The sequence below is a fragment of the Crocuta crocuta genome, unplaced genomic scaffold, assembly GCF_008692635.1.
Source record: "Crocuta crocuta isolate KB4526 unplaced genomic scaffold, BGI_CrCroc_1.0 scaffold48, whole genome shotgun sequence".
NCBI lineage: Eukaryota > Metazoa > Chordata > Mammalia > Carnivora > Hyaenidae > Crocuta > Crocuta crocuta.
Genome location: NW_027533089.1, coordinates 11,058,458 through 11,083,805, shown reverse-complemented (window position 1 = coordinate 11,083,805; position 25,348 = coordinate 11,058,458). Strand labels below are relative to the sequence as shown.

The window sequence follows — 25,348 nt, the reverse complement described above, 5'->3', positions numbered from 1 at the left end:
TCAGAAACTAATCAAGAATTACTGACATTTGAAATTATATAAAACCTACATTATAAAATAGGTTTACTACCTGACCCACAGCAATAACCATAATTATAATACTTAAGTATTTTATCTACGAGAAATATATAATTATGAGGATTTGAAAATTTATATAACTAAATTACACACAGAAATACAACAACCAATCACATAAAATGTTACTGAAATTTGATTCAGTATGAAAATACATGATACAATCCTTTTAACTTTCTAATATTGCTTCTATAATCAAGGTAAAGGAATGTTTTCATCAAAATTTTAAAGATTTCTTTACAGAGACTTTACAAACATCCTTGAGAAGTTAGGAAGGGTCTAAAGGCCTTGTTAGGGCATAAATTTGCTTTACCATACCAGTGTGTGTGTGTGTGTGTGTGTGTGTGTGTGTGTTTGTGTGCACGCACACGTATATACACACGCACACACATATATACATTCTGTATATTCTATATATACAATAATATAATATAGATTTTCATATAAGTATATATAAATTATAAATCTTAAGAAAATATACATATATGAACTATCATGTAATTTAAAAATCAAAATTTTATCAACAGTATAACATTAGATCACATATATTATTTTTAGCTTTATAAAAATGGTACCAAACTATATATAATATCCTGCATATGTTTTTATGCAGGACTTAATTTTAATTAATGACTTAATGACAGTAAGAGGAAGCAAATTCATGCAACAATAGAACATGTATATGTGTGATAGTGTACTGTAAACATATAATAGGTAGATTACGTATGGAGATGAAAAATGTTTCAGATTTTAAGATTTGGTGAGCACTATCTTGAATAAAAGAATTCTCATTCATTTTATTCCATTAAAATAAAGGAATTAACACTTGAATGTGTCACTAGATTTTTTACACTGACATAAGCTGCATGGGGTTAGCTTCATAACAAATATGTGATAGTTTACCTAACAGTTTATGACTTTCTATTTCTTCCTCTAATGCTTGAGTATCTGGAATTTCCGAAATCAATGGAGCAGGCGGAAGAAACCAATCCAATGACTTTTCATTGTCTGGATAGCTATATAAAATACAAATGTGTGAATATACATGTTAATAAAATAATCAGAAACTATTAAACATTACTCAATTACAGACTCTTAGATAAACATCCTATAAATTAACTTTCTGTGGTGACTTTGGCATATCCCTATACATAGCAGGGTTCTCAATCTTTTTTCCCTTGTGCATCACAGAGTTACTGGCACTGCTCTGTGAGATATGCTACCTAAATAATGGCTATAAATCCGTCTCTTTTTCTCTACGTCAAATGCTTATGACAAGAATCTTAAATCATCTCTAATATTAAAAAAACAGTAAATCATTCTGATACGTTAGCATCTTAACTATCACAAGTAATAAATTACTTATGACACACCTCACAACTAATCACAGGTCATCAGTGTGTAAATGACACCACTACTGGTACTCTAGAACATTCCTAAAACATTATTACAAATTAACGTCCTAACCTAAATATTCTTGATCCAGAACCATCTACAAACCCCAGAAAATTTAATAAACCAGTTGAAACTGACACTTTATAAATTTACAGTAATTATTCAGATTTTTGCTACTCTGTATTCACTGTGAACTACTTCTCCTTATCTTTCAGCTGTGATCCTATTAACATATAATGCTTTAATGTTTCCTTTTCTTAAATTTTTATTTATTTATTTATTTATTTATAAGTACTCTCTATGCCCAATGTGGGGCTTGAACTCACGACCCTGATATCACACATACTGCCTATGCCAAGTTAAAAGGATTTGTTTTTTAATCTCTTCATTTAGGATTTTAAGCTCTCAAAAGTGAGAGACCCAGCCTTTTACTTTTCTGCCTCTCAGAGCATACAACAACTATGTTTTCCAAATCAAAAACCTATGACACATGATATAACAGTATCTGACAGACTGACGATAGGCGAAAACATTTGGCATTTAGGATTACATCAGAGGGTCCCCAAGATCACCCCCAGAGCCAGTGATGTAGTGGACTGATTCACAGGACTCATCATTCAGTCCTACTTGTGACTTTGGGGCAAACCACGCACAAGATTCCAAAGATCCCTTCCCAGTACAGCAACACAGGACGTCTTTAATTCCCTCACCAACAAGCTATGACAACATGTGTGAAGTGTTGACAATGAAAGAAGCTCATTAGAGACTCAATGCCAAGGGTTTTTACTGGGAAATAATCACGTGGGCATCCCTGTCTGGTACATACCTAAATTCTAGATTCCCGGAAGAAAAGCAGATGTTCAGCATAAATTATCTCTATAAACAGTTGCGGCAGTGAGCCACTCTTATCAGTAAATTGTGGGAACTTTCCTAAAGTTCTGACTCCAGCCAAAGGCCATTCTTGGAAGAGGAGCTTTTTCAAGGAGAGCAGTTTAGGCCTGATGTGTTAATTCTTTTCTACACAGAGACTATTTCAGAAAATCTAAGAAAGATGTTAAGATATAAAAAGCACACATCTAGCTCTACTAATCAGCACCCCCCCATAAAATTAAATCTTCATTAGTATTTCCTTATTTTTTCTCTCAGCCATCCAGAATCCAAATAATAAAAACTTTTACCCACTATTTCCAGACATATTCATTTTCTTCATAATGCTTCTTGAATTCATCATCTCCTTGTTTTTCCACTGTCACCATTCTAATCAAGGCTCGTTTGGTTAAGAACAAAAAGTATCTTCACTGGCCTCACTGCCTCCAGCTTTATTTTACACATTCCTGTCACATTAATTTAGAATTCTTTTCATCATAATTATTCCATTCAAAATGCTTTCGTGGCTCCCAAATAATGCCAAACTTCCAACTGACCTTTAGCTACCTTACAATTTTAATTCTCCTACACTACTTACCTTAGAATCAAGACCAAAGTGAACTATTTATATGCCAAATAGATACTACATTCTGTCCCACCTCATCTTTGTTCAAAAATATCTCCTTTATTCTGCCTGCCACTCTGCAGGGCCCTATGCCATATCTACCTATAGAAGCTCAACTGTTTCATTCCTTCATTAATCTATTCAACAATTATTTACTAAGTACTGTGTTCTAAGTACTAGAGCTTATGTTCATTCAAAATCTAGCTCAAGTCCTATTCTCATGAACTCTCCCCAGGTTGTCTCCCTTCCCTCTTCAAAACTACTATATGAATATATAATATTTATCACAGTCGTATTGTGAGTGTCTGTAAGTCTATATGTAGGTAATAAAAAGATTGATGATGGACAGATAGATCAGTCTGATACCACCCCCAGATCATAAACACGTAAGAGTTTTGTTTTTACTTCCATTCACATGGATAAAACTTAGCACAGTCCTTTAGATAATTAGGCATAACAGTGAATAAATGTTTGTTGATTCAGTTTCATGGCTTTCAACACATACAGTCATGTCCAAGATCCTTATTCTGGCATTTATCATCCACCACATTCTATCCTGTTTACTTTTCTAACATTATGTCCCACTGTTTCTCCTTTACGAATCTTCTATTCCAGGAAATTTTTCTAAACACTATCTCCTAAAATGACTGCAAATTGCCCCTCCTCCATTCTCTTTCCTTGCTGTTAAACTCTGCCTTTAAATGGCCTCTTCCCTTCTGCTTACCAGAATTATCAAATTCTTCAAAGTCTCCTGAAGTCTCTCCCCACTACCATAAAGCCTAACCTGATCAGTCTATACCAGGTCTCCTCGAAATTGGAAATTTCATTGCATGAAAATACGCTTATCATTTGCTCTGCCCCCTTTTCTGACTTTGTATTGTTAGAAAGGCAACCGTATGCTGCAATTTGCCCAGGCCAGTCCTGATTAACAACTGTTGTGCAAATTGGATACATTCTTTCACTTTCAAAATGTCCTAGTCTGGATAATGAATCACAGAGTCACTTTATTAATAACTTTTGCATATGTGTGCTTAATTTCATCAAACAGATTTTAAGTTCTGTTTAAGTAAAAGTCTGTTTCATCCTTATTATATCCCTTTCAGTATTCTATCAATATTTAAGCTAATATCTGAATGAACGAAAAAAATAAAGCAATAAATACTTTTTACTTCCTTTTTTAAAAAAAGAATACAGGATAATAATTTATTTTTTAATAAAAATANCTGGCTGCCTCAGTCAGTGGAGCATGCAACTCTTGATCTCAGGGTTGTGAGTTTGAGCCCCACATTAGGTGTAGAAATTACTTAAAAAGAAACTCTTTTTTGGGGCACCTGAGTGGCTCACGTGGTTGAGGGTCCGATTTTGGCTCAGGTTATGATCTCACGGTTTGTGAGTTCGAGCCCCATATCAGGATTGCTGCTGTCAGCAGAGAACTCACTCTGGATCCTCTGTCCCCCCCTTTCTCTGTCTGCCCCTGACCCACACACACACAATCTCTGTCTCAAAAATAAACAATAAAAAAAATTTTAATAAATAAATAAAATCTTTTTTAAAAAAGATAATACAAGGGGCACCTGGGTGGCTTAGTAGGTTAAGCGTCCGACTTTTGCTTAGGTCATGATCTCGCGGTTCATGGGTTCGAGCCCCGCGTGGGGCTCTGTGCTGACTGCCAGCTCAGAGCCTGGAGCGTGTTTCAGAGTCTGTGTCTCCCTCTCTCTCTGACCCTCCCCTGCTCACGCTGTCTCTCTCTCTCTCCTAGAAATAAATAAAAATATTTAATAAAATAAAATGTTTAAAAAAAAGATAATACAAGAGAATACATAGAAAAATTAGAATTGAGAACAATTCACAAGTGAAAATCCCTAAGTCTGTTTTAAACATATTATCTATTCTCCATTTTTTTTAATATATATTTTTATTTATTTCTAGGAGAGAGAGAGAGAGACAGCGTGAGCCGGGGAGGGTCAGAGAGAGAGGGAGACACAGAATCTGAAACAGGCTCCAGGCTCTGAGCTGGCAGTCAGCACAGAGCCCCACGCGGGGCTCGAACCCACAAACCGTGAGATCATGACCTAAGCGAAAGTCAGACGCTCAACCGACTAAGCCACCCAGGTACCCCGTATCTATTCTCCATTCTTATTTCCTTTAGTGCCACATCTTTATTTCCACCCCTACTTCTCCCTACACTGAATCTGTCCAACACACTTGGCCTTTGGCACACTGCCCATTCTGTTGCCAAAAGGTGCCATCACTCCTTGTTCGGGGCTACTATTTGACTATTACTTCAAGTCTTTACCTTGGTCAAAAATAATCTACACAAAAACCAGAAATGCAAATAAATGAAAGCCAAGCAGGCCAGAATCTACTTTATTTTTTAAGTTATAACATTTAAGATGTTAAACTTCAGTTACTCCCTTCTATCTGACTTCCATGTTTACCAGATATATACCTGAAACATCATTCTGTTGATCCCTCATTTTTTATTTGTATATTTCCAGAGAGAAAAATTAAAACTCCGTAAAAATAAAAACTGTCTAAAACAATATACTGTGTTATCATTCTTTTAGGCGGACTTACTTTTCAGCTTCACCTGGTCTTTCAAAAGATAAAGTATCCAAAGCAAACAAGGAGTCATTTGACTTCAGCATTGTTAAAAACTGGACTGTGTCATAAACCTACCAAAATATAGAAAAAGTAGTTTATATGTTATTTACAAAGCTAAAAACATGTTTCTGTACACATTAACTATAATAATTAATTTCCCAGAATAACCACAGACCATCTTTCCAGCTGCATCTTCTGCAGCTTCCTCCAAAGTGCCTCAATATTCAAATACATTATTCTCCGTTATCCACTCATTCACACATATTCACCACTGCTTACAATGTGTTTTCTTCCATTCTCTACTTGGCAAATCCCTACCCATCCTTCATGCATAGGTCAAATGTCATCCTTCTTCAAAGGCTTCTCTGAGTTTGTCCTGTTCTCCAAGGCAGAATTAATTGCTTCTTTTGGATTCTTATAATACTTTGTTCATACCATTATTTTTTATTTAGGATAATGCACTTTACCATGAATGTGTGTGTCTCTAACAATATACCAGGTACTTACGCAAAGGTCTGCTCCAAAATAAATGGGGACATGTAGAGGAGTACTGATGAAACCAGATTGACAATGAGTTGATATTGGTGAAGCTATATAATAGGTACATGGAGTGTAGTATAATTTTCTGTCAATTTTGTATATATGTTTGAACTTTTCCAAAATAAAAAATTTTGTAATGTGAATGTAAATATACATACAGTTGTTAAACTTGCAAATTTTTTTATTTCACATTAAACATACAGAAATGTTTATATTCCTTTTTAAAAAGACAATTTTTTACATTCATAGATGGTATCTAAATGTAAAGGATAAAAACAATCAGCACTGGCCACCTGGGAATATAATAAAATTCTAGCGCTGAACAAAGCCTCAAATTTGACAGGAGACTGAAGAACCATTTCTATAGACACATGCATTGTTCCATTAACATTGCCGTTCTTTCTCCTACACATCAACACTGCATCCCAATTTTTTTTTCTGAATTCTGAAACATGATAGAAAATTCTGTATGACAGAACATGAAACAGATGCACATATCACAAAGCACAAATCACATTTCTATTTATTCTGTGATAGTTAATACATTGTAAATCTTTCCTTAGGATAGAACCTAAAATCAAGGAAACTATAGGAGTGCCATCTTGTGGGGAAATCCATATTACCAAGTCAGATTATGCCCCTTCAATTTTGAGTCTTCCCTGATGTGGGGATGAGATAATACATGGGAATAAGTGGAGGTGGGAGAAATGTTTCCACATGCACCCCTTGACAAAATCATACTGGTAAATCTATGCATAATCCTAGGACTATTCTTAGTTATCAAGAATGTTGCAGGATTTTTCATAGTCTTAGTTATTTTTTCTTCCTGCCATCTGTTTAACTTGATTGCTCTCTTCGTTTTTTTAAATTTATTAATCACTTAGTCACCAACAAAAAGAAATAGTGAAATTGAAATAAATTAGCATGGTTCTATAAATGTCTGAAACAATGGACTATATTAACAATAGAAATCTAGGATAACAGGGTGGGAGACAGAAGGGAGTCATTCAGAAATATGCTAAAGGAGTCTTTAGCATCTTTTAAGTAATCAATTTCAACTTGAAAATAATTACCTGATAAAAGTATAAATGAAAATGCTAGCCATGTTGCTTGCTATACTATCCAAAACGTAACAAGTAAAATGTTCCCTTTTCTCATCTCAGAATTATATAATTTTTAAAAAGTTTTTAATGTTTTTTATTTATTTTTGAGAGTCAGAGAGAGACAGCGTGAGCAGGGGAGGGTCAGAGAGAGAGGGAGATACAGAATCTGAAACAGGCTCCAGGCTCTGAGCTGGCTGTCAGCACAGAGCCCGACTCAGGGCTCGAACCCACAAACCGTGAGATCATGACCTGAGCCGAAGTCAGATGCTTAACCGAATGAGCCACCCAGGCGCCCCGAGAATTATATAATTTAAGCAACAAAAAAGTTTTGAAAATTAAAACTCACCAGACCACTTTTATATGGCTTTGCTACCTCAGAATTTAAGTAGAAAATCCTAAGGCTTACATGTATGTGTTTCAATTCTTTATTCTAAAGAAAACTGCAAAGCAAACTTATAAATAAAAAATACTTGTTTTGGGAAAAAAAGTATTTCCTAAACTAACCAATAAGCCTCCCATATAAACAGCAAATATATTCCAAAGAACTTTTGATTCAGTTTCTAGTTCTGGCATAAAAGAGAATATAGCTTGTTTTGGTTCAGAATAAAAACATGTAAGCATTTTTGTTCTAATGTGCCTCTATGACAGAAAACATCACTTATCTAAAAGTCTCCATCCTTACTGTACATTATTTTCTTCATAACACTAACTGATAACTGGCATTATATGTTTAGATGTTTATCCTTCTCCCTCTTCAGTGAGCAGGAACTTTTTGCTCACTAACATATTCTAATAACCCAGAATAGTGCCTGGCACATAGTAAATGATCCATAAAGATTCACTGTGGAATAAATGCATTAGCAATGACCAGTTTATAAAAATAATTTTAAACAAAAATATTTTTCCAGCAACTGTGAAACTTAGAATTTTACCCCAGGCTTTTAATATTCAATTTAAAAATGCAATTTTTTTTCTAGTTCAAGATTCATGTAATGAATTCTTTAAGGTTCTAAAAGACTATTAATTTGGCACTTCCATTATGTAAACAAATATTCCTTTAAAACACAAGCCCTAAAAGGAACTTTGCTACATTTTAATATGAGTTTGTGATTGTAGAAGATTCTAGATTTTTAAGTAATTAACGTTTCAGCTCTAGAGTCGGATTTTCTAAGTTTCCATGTTAGACCATTTTTCACGAAGTGTTAGTTTCGCATGTGGTATAAAATTATTTTAGGTGTTCGCTTGTGCTCTAACAAAGCGCTCTTAAAATACTTAAACGGTGTGAGTACATAATTTGTTGAGATGACCGCATTTTAGACAACTATCTTAGTGACAGGTTAGTTTTTTCTTCTCTTCTATACTGCTTATTATACAAACGTTTCTTATCTATTAGTCATTCCTTACGATTTGTACTCTCAGAAATAAACTCCTTGTTTCAAAAGGGCAGAAACTCAGATATAAAGTATTAACTGGCCAGAAATAGGCAGTCCATAGAGAAGCCGAGACCAGCAGTCCCTGGAAGAACCACCGCAGGGACCGCAGGGACCCTGACGGGGTACGAGTATAAACACGGAAACAAATTAGCCGGCGCTCCGAGTCCCGGCCAGGGGACGGGTCCCTACCAGTCCGAGCCCCGGACCTGCACCGCCTCCCCTGGGGTTCCCACAGGGGCAAGGCGGGAACCGACTCGGGGCTCGAAGCACAAATGCCCCCACGGATTCCTGGGGAATACCCTAACACTCCAAGCGGACCCACCCCACACTCCCGAAGGAAGAAGCCTTCAGCAGCGGCGCGCGGCCCAAGACCCGAGCGCCGGGGCCGGGCGCTCCTCCCCTGAAGGTTCCCCCCGCCGGAAAGAGCAACTTGGCTACAGTTACACACGCAGGCCCCACCTGCAATCGCTTAGCAGGGGGGCCAGACACACCTAGAAACGAACACAGGGGGTCCCGGAACNGCCTCGCGCCGCTTCTGACTGAAACGCGGTGAGAGAGCCCCCGCGCGCGCCCGGGCCGGGGCGTGCCGTCCTCAACTCACCACTCCCGTCCGCCGCCCGACCGCGACTCGGCGCTGCCGAGGGTCCACCGCTGCCCGGGCGGCCGGCCTTCCCCACCTCCCCGTGGGATCCCGGGTCTCCGGTCCCAACTGCCTCCGCTAGCCGTCCGGCCAGACCCCGCTCCTCACCCGGCGTGGGGACGGCTAGTTCTCAGAGCGGAGCGCCTATTCACCGGCCCCTCGGAGGACCCCCAGCCTGGCTAAGCGAGCTCCAAGCAATGGATCGCGGTGGTCCCCAACAAGCCCTTCCGGCCTCGTTTTTGTTTTTGTTTTCCTTCCAAAAGTTACTCTTAGCTTTGACTATATTGCTCTCTCAGTGTTCTGTGGCCAATTCTCATTAAATAAAGGTCTAAATCCTTCCCCTGGCGCCTGGGAACCTCTATGCTACTTCTATGAATTTCCTATTCTAGGTATCTTATGTAAGTGGATATATACAATATTTGTCCTGTGTCTGGCTTATTTCGTCCAGCATATTGTCTTCAAAGTTCACCATTTGTAGCATATATCTGAATTTCATTCTTCTTACTCTTTTTTAAGGTTGAATATTACATTGTGTGTTATTCATCACATTTTGTTGATCCATTTATCTGTGGATAGACATTTGTGTTGTTTCCACCTTTTCGCTATTTTGTTGTAAACATTCGTATACAAATATCTGTTTGAGTCCCTGCTTTCGGTTCTTTAGATATATACCTAGGAGTACAGTTACTGACTCGTATGGTAACTCTAAATTAAACCTTTTGAAAAACCACTAAACAAATTTTCACAGCTGCTGTATCACTTTGTACTCCCACTAGTAATGCAAGAGGGCCTAATTTCTCCACATCCTTGCCCGCAGGTTATTTTCCATTTTAAAAAAGTTCCAGCCATCCTATTAGATGTGAAGTAGTATCTCATTGTGGCTTTGGCTTTCCTTTCCCTAAAGACTAATGATGCTGCTCATCTTTTAATGTGCTTAATGGCCATTTTTAATATCTTCTTTGGAGAAATACTTGTTCAAGTCCTATACCAATTTTTTGTTATTTATCTTTTTATCATTGAATTGTAGAAGCGTTTTTTTTTTTAAGTTTATTTATTTATTTAAGAGTACAAGTAGAGGAGGGGCAAAGAGAGAGGAGGAGAATCCCAAGTGGGCTCCATACTGTCAGCACAAGGCTCAATCCCAGGAACCATGAGATCATGACCTGAGCCAAAATCAAGAGTCAGACACCCAACTGACTGAGCCAAACAGAGGCTCCTGAGTTGTAGGAGTTTTTTTAAAAATATATTACGGACATTAAATCCTTATAAGACAAAGGATTTGCAAATATTTTCTCCCATCCAGTAGTTTGTCTTTCTGTTTTCTTAAAAGTATCCTTTGATGCTCAAAGTTTCTTATCTATTTTTTCTTTTGCTTCCTGTACTTTTGGTGTTATATTCACGAAGGCATTGCCAAATCCAATATCATAAAGATTTTCTTAAATGCTTTCTTCTAAGAGTTTTATACAGTTAACTCTTAAATTTAGGTCTTTGATCTAATTTAGTCCATCAACGGACTTAAGTTTTATTCATGTGGATTAGGGTTATTAGAGGGGCCCATTCCAAACAAAAGGGTTGGGGGTATATAGTTTCCAGAAAGACTGGGAGAGCTTGAAAGGCAAATAATAGGTGTTCATGACAAGAACAAGAAAGATGCATCTGCTAATACAACTGATACCATAGATTCTGGCTCAAAAATTCAACATATCCAAAATTTGTTCTACTTTGTAACCTCCACTCTGTTTAAATTCTGATCAGGAGGAGTTGATATTGAAAAATTAGTGCTCTAGAGCAAGAAATGTTTTGGGACTATTTTTCTCTGGGTAGCAGCCAGAACTGTGTTGCACTATTGTCAGACTTGAAAAAGAAAAGGTAAAGATACCATCTGGAAGAATCTGAAAATTGTAGAATATCTGAGAAAAGGAAAGAGAAAGGCAGGGAAGGAGAAGAGAGGAGAGGAGGGGGAAGGAAATGTTGTCTGGTATGTTGGGATACTTGGGAGGAAAGAAAACTTTAGGGGGTCATGCACGATTCTGTGCAGGAGAATACTATTCATTTAGTACATGTATAACTAGCAAAACCATAAATGAATGAAGACCAAATCAATGATAATTGGTTTTCAGGCAAAGATTTCTTAAGTAATCAAGAAAATAGACATAAATTGATTAGAAAGTAATTCCTTGAGTTCCAGCTGCTAAGGAGTATGTTTAATGATAATGTACAAGACCCTAGTACCCATATTTCAGGAGATCTGTTTGTTTTTCGGGAAGAAATTGACTCCTCTAGCTCAAATAAATTTAAGATACCTTCTGTTCTCTAAAGTCAAGAGTGTTAATTCTAATGGGACTGGCAGGGTACTCCAATTAGACTCTGAACCAAACCCTCAGCCACAGCTGGCCAGAGAATATTATTACAAAATATAAGCCTTACATAGAAATCAGTTGATAAAGATTCAGTATTCAACAGCTGTTCTTTGTGGAATTGCACCCTAGTGTCTAAAATGTGGTAACATAACCCCTAAAGTTAGAAGCAAACATCTCAGCACAGAAACTTTGGGACATTGAGCAGTATTCCACACTGGAATAGAATGATTTCCTAATTAAAAATCAATATCAGGGGCATCTGGGTGGCTCAGGTGGTTGAGTGTCCAACTTTAGCTCAGGTCAGGATCTCACAGTCTGTGAGTTCAATCCCCACCTTGGGTTCTGTGCTGAGAGCTCAGAGCCTGGAGCCTGCTTCAGATTCTGTGTGTGTGTGTCTCTCTCTGCCCCTTCCCCACTAGCACTCTGTCTCTGTCTCTCTCTCAAAATAATAAACATTAAAAAAAATTTTTTTAAAGCAATATCAGTTCTATCAGGAGGAGTAAATGGAAACTGGTAACCAGTGTATAATCTCTAAGGGCAGTTGTATTTAGTTTTGTATAATAAACTACACAGACTTTTTCTTGTGGTATGTACTTGGTTTAACCATTCTTAGCAAATACCTCTGCCATTATGATACAGTCTGTGGGTAAATAAGAATTAATACATTTGATCACATGGTTAGTATCTGAAAGTTGACTTTACCTGACTCTTATGATCAAGGTTCTCACATCCAGAATCTTATATAAGTTATCTTAATGAAGCATAGGATGCATTATACTGGCAAAAAGATTATTTGAAGGAATTTTTTAAAGCCACTCTAACACTTTTAAAGATATTTAAATGTCAGGAATCAGAGTATAAAACAAATTTTAAGAACAAACATTCTTTGTTTTGTTTTTTTATCTAAAAACAAAAAAATAATTGGCAGGATGTTGCAGCAATATGATCGAAGACTAATTTTGTTTATATGTTCTTTAGAAATAAGACAGTTTCTAGAGGTGATATAATTTTGTAGTTACTAAAGAGATTTGCAATGATACAAGTAATCAGTTAAGATCCTGGACAGACTGGGGACAGAATGAACAGAATTACAGAAATAAGAAACACCATGAAGAAACAGGAATAATTCACCTGCATAGAGTCCTTTCCCAAAAGGGAGTATGGTGGGTGCATTTGTAAAAGATGTTATTGCAACTGGCAGATAATTATTCATCTGTGATATATGTTGAGTAACGATGCATTTAAGCATAGGTTAATCTCAAGTTTAAAAATGCCAAAGCATTGAGAAAGCACAGTGAATGTAATAGCATATATTTTAGCATTTTGAATGATCCCTATAACAAAGTTGGGAATGCTATATCCCTGTCTGCTTAGAAACTGAAGCCACTGCAAAAAGAAATAGACGCATCGGTTTTCGCCCAACAGCTACCATCATTAATAATGGCCAGAGAAGAAAAGAAACTTAATCTAAAGATATTATTCTGGCTGTTCATGGCTCCCTCCAGTTCAGGGAACACAGGTTAGCTTTCTGGAGGAAGAGTGGGCATGTTCAAGTGCAAAAGCAATAAAAGTGGCTCAGTGCTGAGGTTAGGATACCCCCTCAGCCCCAGTACTAGGCGCTCTGTAAGGAAGATTCATTCCCATTCAGGGAGCAGCCAACTCAGCAGGAAGCAGCAAGAGTAGCCAAGGGGCGGTGGTGGAGGAGGGGTGGGACGCCCTGTCTCCACTCTTGATTTCAGCTCGGGTCCTGATCCCAGGGTTGTGAGATCAAGCCCCTGTTTGAGGCTCCTCGCTGAGCTTGGAGCTGGGCTTGAGATTCCCTCTCTCTCTCTCTCTCTGCCCCTCTCCCCTCCAAAACAAACAAACAAACAAACAAACAAAAGCAGAGTAGCCACAGGGACCAAGCTGTGGAGGAGAGACAGCTAAGCAAGGCTCACGGACCACTCCCAGCATCTGTCCACCCTCCACCCTCCACCCCTACCCCTACCCCCACCCCACCCTTACAAGCCTTCCGGAGGGAAGGAGGGAAAGGTCCTGTCTTGGGAGAGATCTGCTGGCATCAGAACAGCGAGCAAAGGCACTGATAAGGGCAGCAGAGCTGTGATTATGGCTACGGTGGCAACTCTAAAAGTAGGAGCTGTGAAATCAGCCAGGAAAGTGAGCCTGGCTACTGAAAAGTGTATACTGTTTATAAGGGTTTACTAATACTGATTGCTGAAGCCAGGAGAGTTTATAAACCCCCTTCCTCCCGTTGTCATCTGGGAAACAGGAGATTGTTGGGCGGGGTTGTCAGAGAAGCTGGAGTCCAACAATTAGGTGGTAAAGTTTCAGAGGAATAATGTGTTATATTGTCTTTGGTGGAGAAAGAGTTACCTACATTGTTACCTTACTTTATATAATTCAGATTAGTGACCTGTGGAAACACCAGTGTCACAACAAAATTTACATTGCATTCTAGAATTTACAAACATCTATCCATTTAATGGATGGGGGAAATGTCTGGTAATTCATACAAATGGTGTGTGTGCAGGCCTGAGTGAATGCAGAAGAGAGTAGATTCATTGCATGTGCATGTTATGGTGCAGACAGTGGAACCAAGTGGATAGAAAATAAATTATATATTTAATTGGAAGGAGTATCATCCTTCCACTAATCAACAAATACATATGGGTTAAAATGAGTCCAGGTAAAACCACTCTAGCTAGAAACACACCCCAAAAGGTGAAAGCTGTAGATTTAAGAAAATACATGGATACTGGAAAGAAAATTAAAATCCTCGCCCTAGGAAACACCAAGTAAGATACAGTGATAAATATGAAAACTGAAATGAGCTAATATGGACTGTTAGAACTTTTTCAGTTCTAACCTATGGAATAAAACAGCTGTCAAATAAGATCTTATTGAACATTAGGAACTTTATTCACCTATTTTACAGATTTCTTGATTACTTGATTAACAGAACACTTAAAACATGCTATTCTAGGGGGGAAACAATTAGAGAATTAACTCTAAAAAGAAGTCTTATCATTCCCCACAGCCTGTTTTCACAATTTCTATTCCATTGTGTAGGAATGGGCAAGGAACCAGTAGGAAACTTCTTTTTCCAGCATGATGCTTTATATCACAAATCATTTGGGGGAAGTTTCCACTAAATAAGTTATTTTGTAGGCTATCACCTATAATACTGGAGAATTAGAAATTATTGTTTTTTTAGATAAAAGTACTGTTCATAGAGTTTAGCTGAAATTTTCACCAAATCAGGAGATATCCTAGAAATAAGTATCTGATATCTAACATAGTGAAGAAATTTTGCCTGAGTTTTCCTATACCTGGTCCAAGGCTCTTTCTACAAACTAGATTATTGACTCTGAACAGCAGTTGTTGCTAATTTTTGCCGCTGTTGTTGTTTTTTAAATGTTGCAGTTAGAAAATGTATATTTTTTAAATCTCTGGCTTTGAACAAATTCCCATTTCATATGCAACATCTGCTGTAACCTAGAGCAGACTTAAAGTATAAAGAAGATATATCTTTCCGCAGACTTCACTCCCAAGTGGCATCTTTCTCAACTTCTTCATGTATACAAACCACATAAAATATATGTTTATAGCAATGCATCTTCCAAACAGCTCTGAAACTTTTAAATTTTTAATTTCTCCCAACCTAACATCTGAGCTGCCATATGTTTTGAATTTTCCCAACTCACAGAGATTACATAGCAAGTCACAAACCTGCATGATCTAAAGCACATGACTGGAAAAATCTCTAACATCAGAAGTTAGGGGTCATTGATCCACATGCAAATGGAAAAATGTACAACCCTCCAAACACAAATCTGATTCAAAACAACAATTCTTTTCAAGTCACAAAACATTTTTTGTCAGCCTCAGTCATTTGTAAGCAGCATGTCTCAGTTCATTTATATTTCCTAATTAAGAAAGTTTCTCAGAGATATTTTCACCTGTGCATTCATTTCTGGATGCTAAAAATGAATAAAAATCATAAGCCAAATAAATAATTCTGGCTCCCTCATTATCCTGAGAAACCTATAGTGACTGGTTTGCTTAAGATCAAAAAGCTTGTGATTCACTGGCAGACCGAGACCGCTCATACTTCGCTATCCCAGGTCACCTGCTCTTTCTACAAAGCATACTATCTCCCTTAAACAAGACAATGGATTACATAGAGTGTTGTATTCAGTTTTGGATGACTCATTTTATTAGGAAAGTTGACAAACTAAGCTTTGTTCAAAAGTGGGAAAACAGGAGAGTTAAAAAGGCTAGGACTTAAAAGAATATCTAAAGAAACAGGCAAGGGGCAGAGGTTGGAGAGGAAAAGCATATAATATGGGGGGAAATACATAGAGGAATACACAGGCTCTGTTCAAGTATTTGAAGGACTCTTGTGGTGGAATAAATAATTTGTTCACAGTTTTCTAGATGTGGTTTCACTGGGCAGAACCAGGACCACAGAATTAGGGTAAGAAGAATGATATAGAAAAGGCCTTTCCATTTTTTCTTATCAAATATGTTAATGAATTACTTTTCTACAGTAAACTACATCCATTTAAAATACATAATTCAAGGGATGCCTGGGTGGCTCAGTCGGTTAAGCGTCCGACTTCAGCTCAGGTCATGATCTCACGGTTTGTGGGTTCGAGCCCTGCATTGGGCTCTGTGCTGACAGCTAGCTCAGAACCTGGAGCCTGTCTTTGGATTCTGTGTCTCCCTCTCTCTCTGACCCTCCCCTGCTCACACTGTCTCTCTCTAACTCTCAAAAATAAATAAAAAACATCAAAAATTTTTAATAAAAAAATAAAATACACAATTCAGGGGCACCTGGGTGACTCAGTCAATTAAACATCTGACTTCAGCTCAGGTCATGATCTCACAGTCCATGAGTTCAAGCCCCATGTCAGGCTCTGTGCTGACAGGTCAGAGCCTGGAGCCTGCTTTGGATTCTGTGTCTCCCTCTCTCTCTGACCCTCCCTTGCTTATGCTCTGTCTCTATCAAAAACAAATAAAAACATTTAAAAATTTTTTAAATACAATACACACTTCAAAGAGTTATGACAGCTCCATACATCTGTGAAATCACCATCTTAATAAAAATACATTTCCACACGCCCAAGATTCCTCCTTCCCTTTACAGCCAATCCCTTTCTCCTTGGAACACAGGCAACCACTGATACACTTTTTATTACTCTACAATAGTTTGCATTTTATATAAATGGAATCATACATCATGTACTCTTTTATGCCTGGTTTCTTTTACTTGGCCTAATGATTTTCAGATGTATCCCAATTGTTTTGTATATGAGTAGTTCATTCTTCTTATGGGCTGAGTAGGATTCCACCCTATCGATACATCCCATTCTGTTTACCGTTTCACCGGCTGTTGAACATTTGGGTTATTTCTAACTTTGGATTATTGTGAATAAAGCTTCTATGAAAAATTATGTACAAGTTTTTATGTGGATATGTGTTTTCATTTCTCTTGGGTTACACATAAAAGTAAAATGAATAGACTGTACATTGGATGTATGCTTAACTTTTTAAGGAAAATTCCATATTGCATTCCAAAGTAGCTGTGCCATTTTTTGTTCCCACCAACAGTATATGAGAGTTCCAGTTAGTCTACATCCTCACCAACGTTTGTTACTGTTAGTCTTTTTCATTTTACCCCTTATAACGGGTATAATGGTACTTTGCTATGGTTTTGATTTGCATTTCCCTGGTGACAAATAAGGTTGAGTGTCTTTTCATGTACACAAAATAAGATGTCTTTCACGAGATGTTACTGAGTTGTTCATCTTCTTATCATTGAGTTGAAAAGGTCTTTATTATCTAAATGCCAGTCGTCCTTTGTCATGTACTTGATAGAGAACATTTTCTCCCATTCTGTGGCTTCCTTTCTTGCTTTCTTATAGTACCTTTCAAAGAGAAAATATTTCAGGTTTCTGAAGTCTAATTTATAAATGTTTTCTTTTTAGATTCAAATGTTTTTTTATTAAATGTTTCTTTTTGTGTCCTAAGAAATCTTTGCCTACTCTAAGTCAGATGGTTCTATGGTTTTAGCTTTTATGTTTAGAGCTCTGATGCATTTGGGTTAATTTGGGGTATTGTGTGAAGTAAGAGTTGATGTTCTTTTTTTTTTTTTCCCATATGGATATCCGAGTTTTCCGGCAATGTTTGTTGATTTCCCTTTCCCCGTTGAATTGCTTTGGTGGGACTTTGCTGAAAATTGTCAATCATATATGTGTGTGGTTCTACTTCTGGACCCTTTAATTCCATTAATGCATCCATCTATATTTCTATCTCATCTATATATTATTTCCAGTGCATCTTTCTATTTAAAGTGTGTCTCTTGTATTTAGCAGATGGTTAGATCTACATTTTAACTCATTATGGTCATCTCTGTTTCTTCATTGGAGTATTTAGCCAATTTACGTTTAATGTAATTATTCTTATCATTAGATTTAGGTCTACTATTTTATTAATATTCTGTTTTTCATCTCATTTTTTGTGTTTCTCTGTGCTTCCTTTCTTGCCTTTTATTGGATTATTTGGATATTTTTTAGATGTTCATTTTAATTTGTCTTTCGGCTTTTTAACTATACCTTATTAAAATATACCTTAAACTTTTCACAGTCCACTTAGAGTTAATCTAATACCCCACAGCTATATATGTCCATTTACTCCTATCCCTACCATTCTTTATGTTACGGCTGTTCTATGTATTACTTCTGCATATATTTTAAATCCCTAAAGACAATGTTCTAATTTTTGCTTTTATTTTTTTAATGTTTATTTATTTTTGAGACAGAGACAGAGCATGAGCTGGGGAGGGGCAGAGAACAAGGGAGACACAGAATCTGAAACAGGCTCCAGGCTCTGAACTGTCAGCACAGAGCCTGATGCAGGGCTCGAACCCAAAGACCACGAGATCATGACCTGAGCTGAAGCTGGATGCTTAACCAACTGAGCCACCCAGGCGCCCCTAATTTTTGCTTTTAAAAGTCCCATATGGTTTAGGAGCACCTGGGTGGCTCAGTTAGTTAAGCATCCAACTCTTGATTTCAGCTCAGGTCATGATCTCATGGTTCTTGGGTTTGAGCTCTGCATCAGGCTCTGTGCTGACCCTGGGGAGCCTGCTTTGGATTCTGTCTCCCTTTTTCTCTGTATCTTTCTCTCAAAATAAATAAAAATAAACTTAAAAAAGGGCATATATAGTTTAAAGAAATTAAAATAAATATAGTTTCAACATTTGCTTGTATAGTGAGCATTTCTTATCCTCCCTGTTTCTTCCTAAAGAGCCACATATCCCTCTGGTATCATTTTCTTCCAACTTGAAGAAACTCCTTTAGCATTTCTTGTACTAAGTCTGGTGGGGACAAATTCTCTTAGGTTTCTTTATCTGAAAATAGCTTTGTACTACCTTTATTTTTCAAGAATATTTTCAATGGACATAGAATTCTGGGTTGGCAAGTTTTCCTTTGAGCATTTTGAAGATGTTATTGCATCGTAATATGGCCACCATGGTGTCTGATGAGAAGTTTGTAATCATTTGAATCATTGTTCTTTTGTATGTAACATGTCATTTTTCTCTGGCATAAGATTTTTCCCTTATCTTTCATTTTCTACAGTTTGACCATGATGTGCTTAGACTTAGATTTCTTTAAATTTATCCTATTGAGGGTTCATCAATTTCCGTGAATCTATAAATTCCTATCTTTTTTGACATTTGAGCAGTTTTCTGTTATGATTTCTTCAAATATATTTTTCTGCCCCATTACTTATTTCCTCTACTTCCAATTCATGTATATCAGAACTTTGTTACTGTTGCTGTTCCACAGATCCCCAAGATTCTGTTCAGTCTTTTTCAATCTTTTTCCCCCTCTCCCTTTTCTTCAGATTTAATAATTTCCATTGACTTACCTTCTAGTTAGTACTTCTGTCATCTCCATTCCTATATATCCAGTTGTGGTGGTTAATTTTATGTGTCAACTTGTGTGGAAATCAAATAGCTATGTTCTGATTAACAAGGTTTAGGCCATGCTTTCTGGCCATGCTGAAAATGCTGACCAGTATCTAGTTTATGCGTATTTAGCAGTTGGGTCCTGCCTGTGCTCATCAATTCCTTAGACCTCGTTATCTATGGAATATCTTATCTTGCTCACCCTGCTTTCAGCATCTGCTCTTTTGTAGTCTTGGGAATACCTTGGGTTTTGTTTGTTTGTTTGTTTGTTTGCTTTGCATGCTTTGTATGCTTTCTACATGTTCTTACTTGCATGTAGCCATGGACATATTGAGCAATGTTTTCCCTATAATGTAGGCCTAATGAATATGGGAGCTTGAGAGCTGCTCAGGGAGACTTCCCTTAACCTCCCTCTCACCTCCCTGACTTGTAGAGTCTGGAGTAATCCTTTCTGCCATCCTTAGCTTTGCTGGACAAAGCCAAAAGCCCAACCCACAAACTTGACTGAGCTAAGGGATGCTCAGATAACTGATAGAACTTATTTTGGGGTGTATCTGTGAGAGTGTTTCTGGAATAGATTAGCATTTGATTTAGTAGAATGAGTAAAGAAGAGTCACTTTCACCAATATGATCAAGCATCATTTCACCCACTGAAGGCCCAAAGAGAACAAAAGGCAAACAAAGGCAAACAACTGAAAAACAGAAATTCTCATCAAAGAAATAAAAGATAAAAAAGAAACAAACAGGAATTTTAGAACTGGAAAATACAATAACTGAAATAAAAAATTCATTGGATGGTCTAACAGCAAAATAAATGGAAAAGAGGAAAGAATCTGTGAAGTAGAAGATAGAGCAATAGAAGTTAAGCAATCAGAACAACAGAGAGAAAATATACTGAAGAAGAAGGAGGGGGAGGAGGAGAAAAGGAGAAGGGAGAAGAAGAAGAGGAGGAGGAGAATTGGAAGAAGAGCCTGAGGAGCCTGGGGAACTATAACAGATCTTAACATTTAGGTCATCAGGGTGGCAGAAAGAGAGTGTAAGAAGGCAGAGCTGGACAAGTAAATAAATAAATACTGGCTGAAATATTCTCATGTTTAACAAAAGACATAAACCCACATATCCCAGAAGCTAGGAAATCCCAAATAGGATAAATCCCCTCCAAGACACATCACAATCAAACTTCTGAAAACTAAAGATAAAGAAAAAAAATCCTAAAAGCAGCCAGAGAGGAACATCATATAGTCTATAGATGGAAAACAACAAACAAAGCTCATATGTATGGTGTTTTAATAATATTTATAAAATAATTTTATTGGTTCTATTTTATTCCCTCTATTCTCTCTTGATGGGTACTGCTTCATGTCTACCAAGATCCATTTTTCCTATATTCTATGCAAAGTTACAACTGGAATTATCTAGCTAGGGACAACATTTGTGATTCCCACTTACAGTTCAGTATAGCCACTGAGGTCCCACCAACGAAATGTGATGCAAATGAAGTGTGTCACTTCTGACTTAGATGTTAAGATATACTCTTTTCCTATCAGTCAGAACCCACAGTGACCCAGTTTTGACCATGCAGATGGGAACAATGCTCCAGGATGATAGCACAATATGGTGGATGGACCATGGGTCCCTAAATGATCACAATCAGAAACGTTGTCTGCCAGCCTGGAACACTCACAGCACACTCTTATATGATAGAGGAGTAAGTGTTTACCTTCTTTAAGAAACTGAATTTATGTTAGGTGTCTTTATTTCAATAGGTCAGCCTTTCCCTAACTAGTATGCCCTGGGTTTGGTCTCAAATCTTCTAGGTAATAGTACAGGTAGGGAGAATAGTCTAAACCACAGATTCTACAATTGTTCTGTGCCCCCTCCCTTTTACACGAGGCACCAGAAGAAAGAACACCTGCCATTCCAAGTATGAGACTCCTTCCAAGCAGCCATGTCAGCTGGTTAGGCAGTAGAACAATGTAGCCAGAAGTTATTGTCTACAGAAACTTGACCAAGGTCAACATAAGAAATAACAGATATGCTTCATTCCCAGAAGTTGTCTTAAATAAGAGAGTTAAAATTAACCTTCTTAAAATAACTCACATTCTTCCCCTCCTGACCTCATTTGGTGTCTCTGGCACAAACCTGCCCAACTTCTCCCCAGACTTCTCCCATAGCAAAGCTTAGAGGCTCAGGAGCACCACTTCTATCCACCCCAAAAGTTGCCTTTTACATCAGAATCGAATCAACTGTTTCCTACAAGTGTTTTTCCCTATTATAATGTTATTACCATTAAGTTCAGGTCCCATTGTTTGGAACATTAGATGGCTGTAAGTTTCAGCTTTCCTTGTAAGAATGTAATTCTTCTTCTTCTTTTTTAAATTTATTTCTGAGAGAGAGAGAACTCACAAACTGTGAGATCATGACGTGAGTTGAAGCCAGATGCTCAACCGACTGAGCCACCCGGGTGCCCCAGTTTTTTAAAGTTATTTATTTTAGTGGGCAGGGAGTGGGCACATAGGCACTCAAGCAGGAAAGGGGCAGAGAGAGAGGGAGAAAGAGAATCCCGAGCAGGCTTGGCACTGTCAGCTCAGAGCCAGCACAGCCCATAGAACCCCATGCGATTCAGGGTTCAATCTCAGGAATCTGAGCCGAAATCAAGAGGTGGGTGCTTACCCAACCTGAGCCACATAGGCACCCTGAGAATTTAACTCTTCTTGCTTAAATTTGTACCATGTCCTTGGCTTACTTTACTCTTGAGAGCAAAAGAATGGAAAATATTCCATAGCCCTGCCTGCTTTGTCTCCCTGTGTTCTCTGTCTCATCTTTAAGATCCACTGATCTGTAAAATATCTCATGAACTGACTAACCTCCCAAAATCTGTTGCAAATACTTAACCTTGTTACATACCTTCTTCCAATGCAATAATGTGTCCATTTTTAATTTTCCTCTAATTAATACCTCTCTTGAAACACTTATTTCTCTCAAATCATGAAAGGATATTTCTTTTTCCAATTTTATTTTTATATCTTTGAATGCAAGAGGATTGCTGATTAAGATGCCACTCTGTAACTCTTCCTGTTAGAATTCCCATCCCCAGCAGCTCCTCTCTGAGCATTTGTGTGGTAACCTTATGGTCCGCCTTGGGCTCCAGGTCTGTCAGACATGGCTGCAGGATAACTAAAATCATTTCTTACTGCTTAGCACAGAGCAGCTTACATTTCCCAGCCCCATTGTATTTTATAGGACTAAATGACTAATTCTCATTATATAATTAGAAGGAATTTTGGGCCAAGACAGTTAAAAGGAAGTATGCCTTCTCAACACCCTTTGTTTTTGCTCCTTGGCCGGCCAGATGGAGAGGGTCCAGGAGGAACTCAAGGTCTTAGAGGAAAGCAGAGCTAGTAGACAGAGGAAGATGGGCCCCTGAAACATCACCTGCCAAACATCTAATTAGACTGAAGGAGCACGAAACAAACTTTTGTTACTTCAAGCCACTGAGATTTGGGCGTGTGGGGAGAGGAACACTTTCATTATGTCATAGCATAGCCTATCCTACCACACCAAGTAATTTTTCCTCAGTTATACCTGAATATCTTCTAATTGAGACTTTAAAATCAAAGTAATTATGTGAAAATAACTACAGCACACAACAGATACATTTAAAGTACTTTTTATGAAACATTTAACTTTAACAATGTCTACTACTAATTTTTCTTAGTAGGTTGCTGTTCAGATTGTAACCACCGATATTTTCTCAGTGAAGAGAAAAAGAGATTAGGATGATTTCAATTATTTAAGTAACTGTTTTCATTGATCTATCATATACATGTATAATGAAAAGTAAGAAACTTCTAAGTCTACAGCTTCATGTATTTTTACAAAGTGCATACCTGTATTAACCCCAATCAAGAAATTAATCTCCCTTCAAATGTAACTTCCATAGACTAGTGTTGCCCCCACCAGAACTTCAGATACATTGAATCATATAATATGCATTTTCATGTGACTGACTTCTTTTGCCCAGTATCATGTTTGTGAGATTGATCCATGCTGTCACATGTAGTAGATTTGTTGACTTTTACTGCTATCTAGTGTTCCATTTTAAGAATGACACCTGGGATGCCTGGGTGGCTCAGTCTGTTAAACGTCCACTTTGGCTCAGGTCATGATCTCATGGTTCGTGAGTCCAAGCCCCATGTCAGGCTCTGTGCTGACAGCTCAGACCCTGGAGCCTGCTTCAGATTCTGTGTCTCCTTCTCTCTACCCCTACCCCGCTCACGCGCTCTGTCTCTCAAAAAAAAAAAAAAATTAAAAAAAAATAAAAATAATGGTGCCTGGTGGCTCAGTCAGTTGAGCATCTGAGTCTTGATCTAAGGGCCATGAGTTTGAGCTCCAATTGGACATGGAGACTACTTAAAAAAAAAAAAAAAGACAGCTAAGAACATACCAACTATATTTAATCATTTTTCTGTTGATAGACATTGAATCAGGAAGTGGCCCTCACCCCCAGACATAAAATGTGCCAGCATGTAGATTTTGGACTCTCAGCCTCCAGAAGTGTATGAAATACATGCTCATTATTTATAAGCTACTCGGTCTATGGTATTTTGTTACAGTAGCCTGAAAAGACTAACAGACATTTTGGTAGTTTCTACTGGGGGTGTTGCTATGCACATTAATATACGTGTCTTTGGATGCACCTATGACTGTCTCTCTCTTTGGTATATAAGTAGTAGTAGAATCTCTGGGCCATACAATATGCACATGTTCAGTTTTAGTAGATACTGGCAAGCCATTTTTCAAAGTGGTTGTATCAATTTACAATCCCACTAATTGCTCCACGTCCTAGATAATTCTTGGTATTGCTAATTTTGTTAATGTCAACCATTCTGACAAGTGTAAAGCATTATCTCATTTTAGTTTTAATTTGTATTTCTCTTATTGCTAAGGAGCCTGAGCATCTTTTCATATTTTTAATGGCCATTTACATGATATTGGGGGGGGGTGTCTTTGTATATGAGAAATGCCTGTCCCGGTTTTGTAGCTAACATTTCTTATTAATGTATAGGCATTCTTTTATACTCAGATATAAGTCTTTTGTCAGCTATGCAATGTTGCCAATATTATCTCCCACACTATGACTTACTTTTCCACTCTCTAAATGGTATCTGTTGATAAATAAAAGTTATTCAATGATGTGCAGCTTATCAACAGTCCTCCTTTTCTTCTGTGTCTGTTTTAAGAAATCTTGACGTACTCCAAGTTCATAAGGACATCCTCCTGTGTTATCTTCTGGGAGTGTTATTGCTTTGGTTTACACAAGACCTGATTTTTGTGTATTGATTCTCTATATGGATATTCAATTGACCTGGCACTATTTATTGCAAAGAGCACCTGTCCCTCACTACACTGCAGTGGACCCTTTGTCATATGCCATGTATGAGAGTATTTCTAAATGCTTTCTGTGCTATTGGTCTATTTGCCTATCCTTGTGACAACACCGCACTGTCTCATAATCACTTTACCTTAAGTCTTAGTATTCAGCAGTGAAAGTGTCCCACCTTTATTATTCTTGAAGACTTTCCTTTTAGGGGTGCCTGGCTGGCTCAATCGGTAGAGCATATGACTCTTGATCTTGGAGTTGTGAGTTCAAATCCCACAATGAGTGTAGAGATTTTTTTTTTTTTAAGAGACTTTTCAGGAGACCTGGGTGGCTCAGTTTGTTAGGCCT

General features: G+C 37.6%; 1 protein-coding gene across 1 annotated transcript in view; it reads right to left on the bottom strand.

Annotated features, from left to right (window-relative positions):
* HFM1 (helicase for meiosis 1) overlaps positions 1 to 5,610 on the bottom strand; it is an 85,299-nt gene extending 79,689 nt beyond the window's left edge. Inside the window, exons 1-2 of the mRNA XM_077746102.1 lie at positions 5,540 to 5,610; positions 979 to 1,091 (exon numbers count right to left, since the gene is read on the bottom strand). Of these exons, the coding sequence (XP_077602228.1) occupies positions 979 to 1,091; positions 5,540 to 5,610 (184 nt within the window). The remainder of the gene's footprint in view (positions 1 to 978; positions 1,092 to 5,539) is intronic.
* Between the last annotated feature and the right edge of the window lie 19,738 nt (positions 5,611 to 25,348).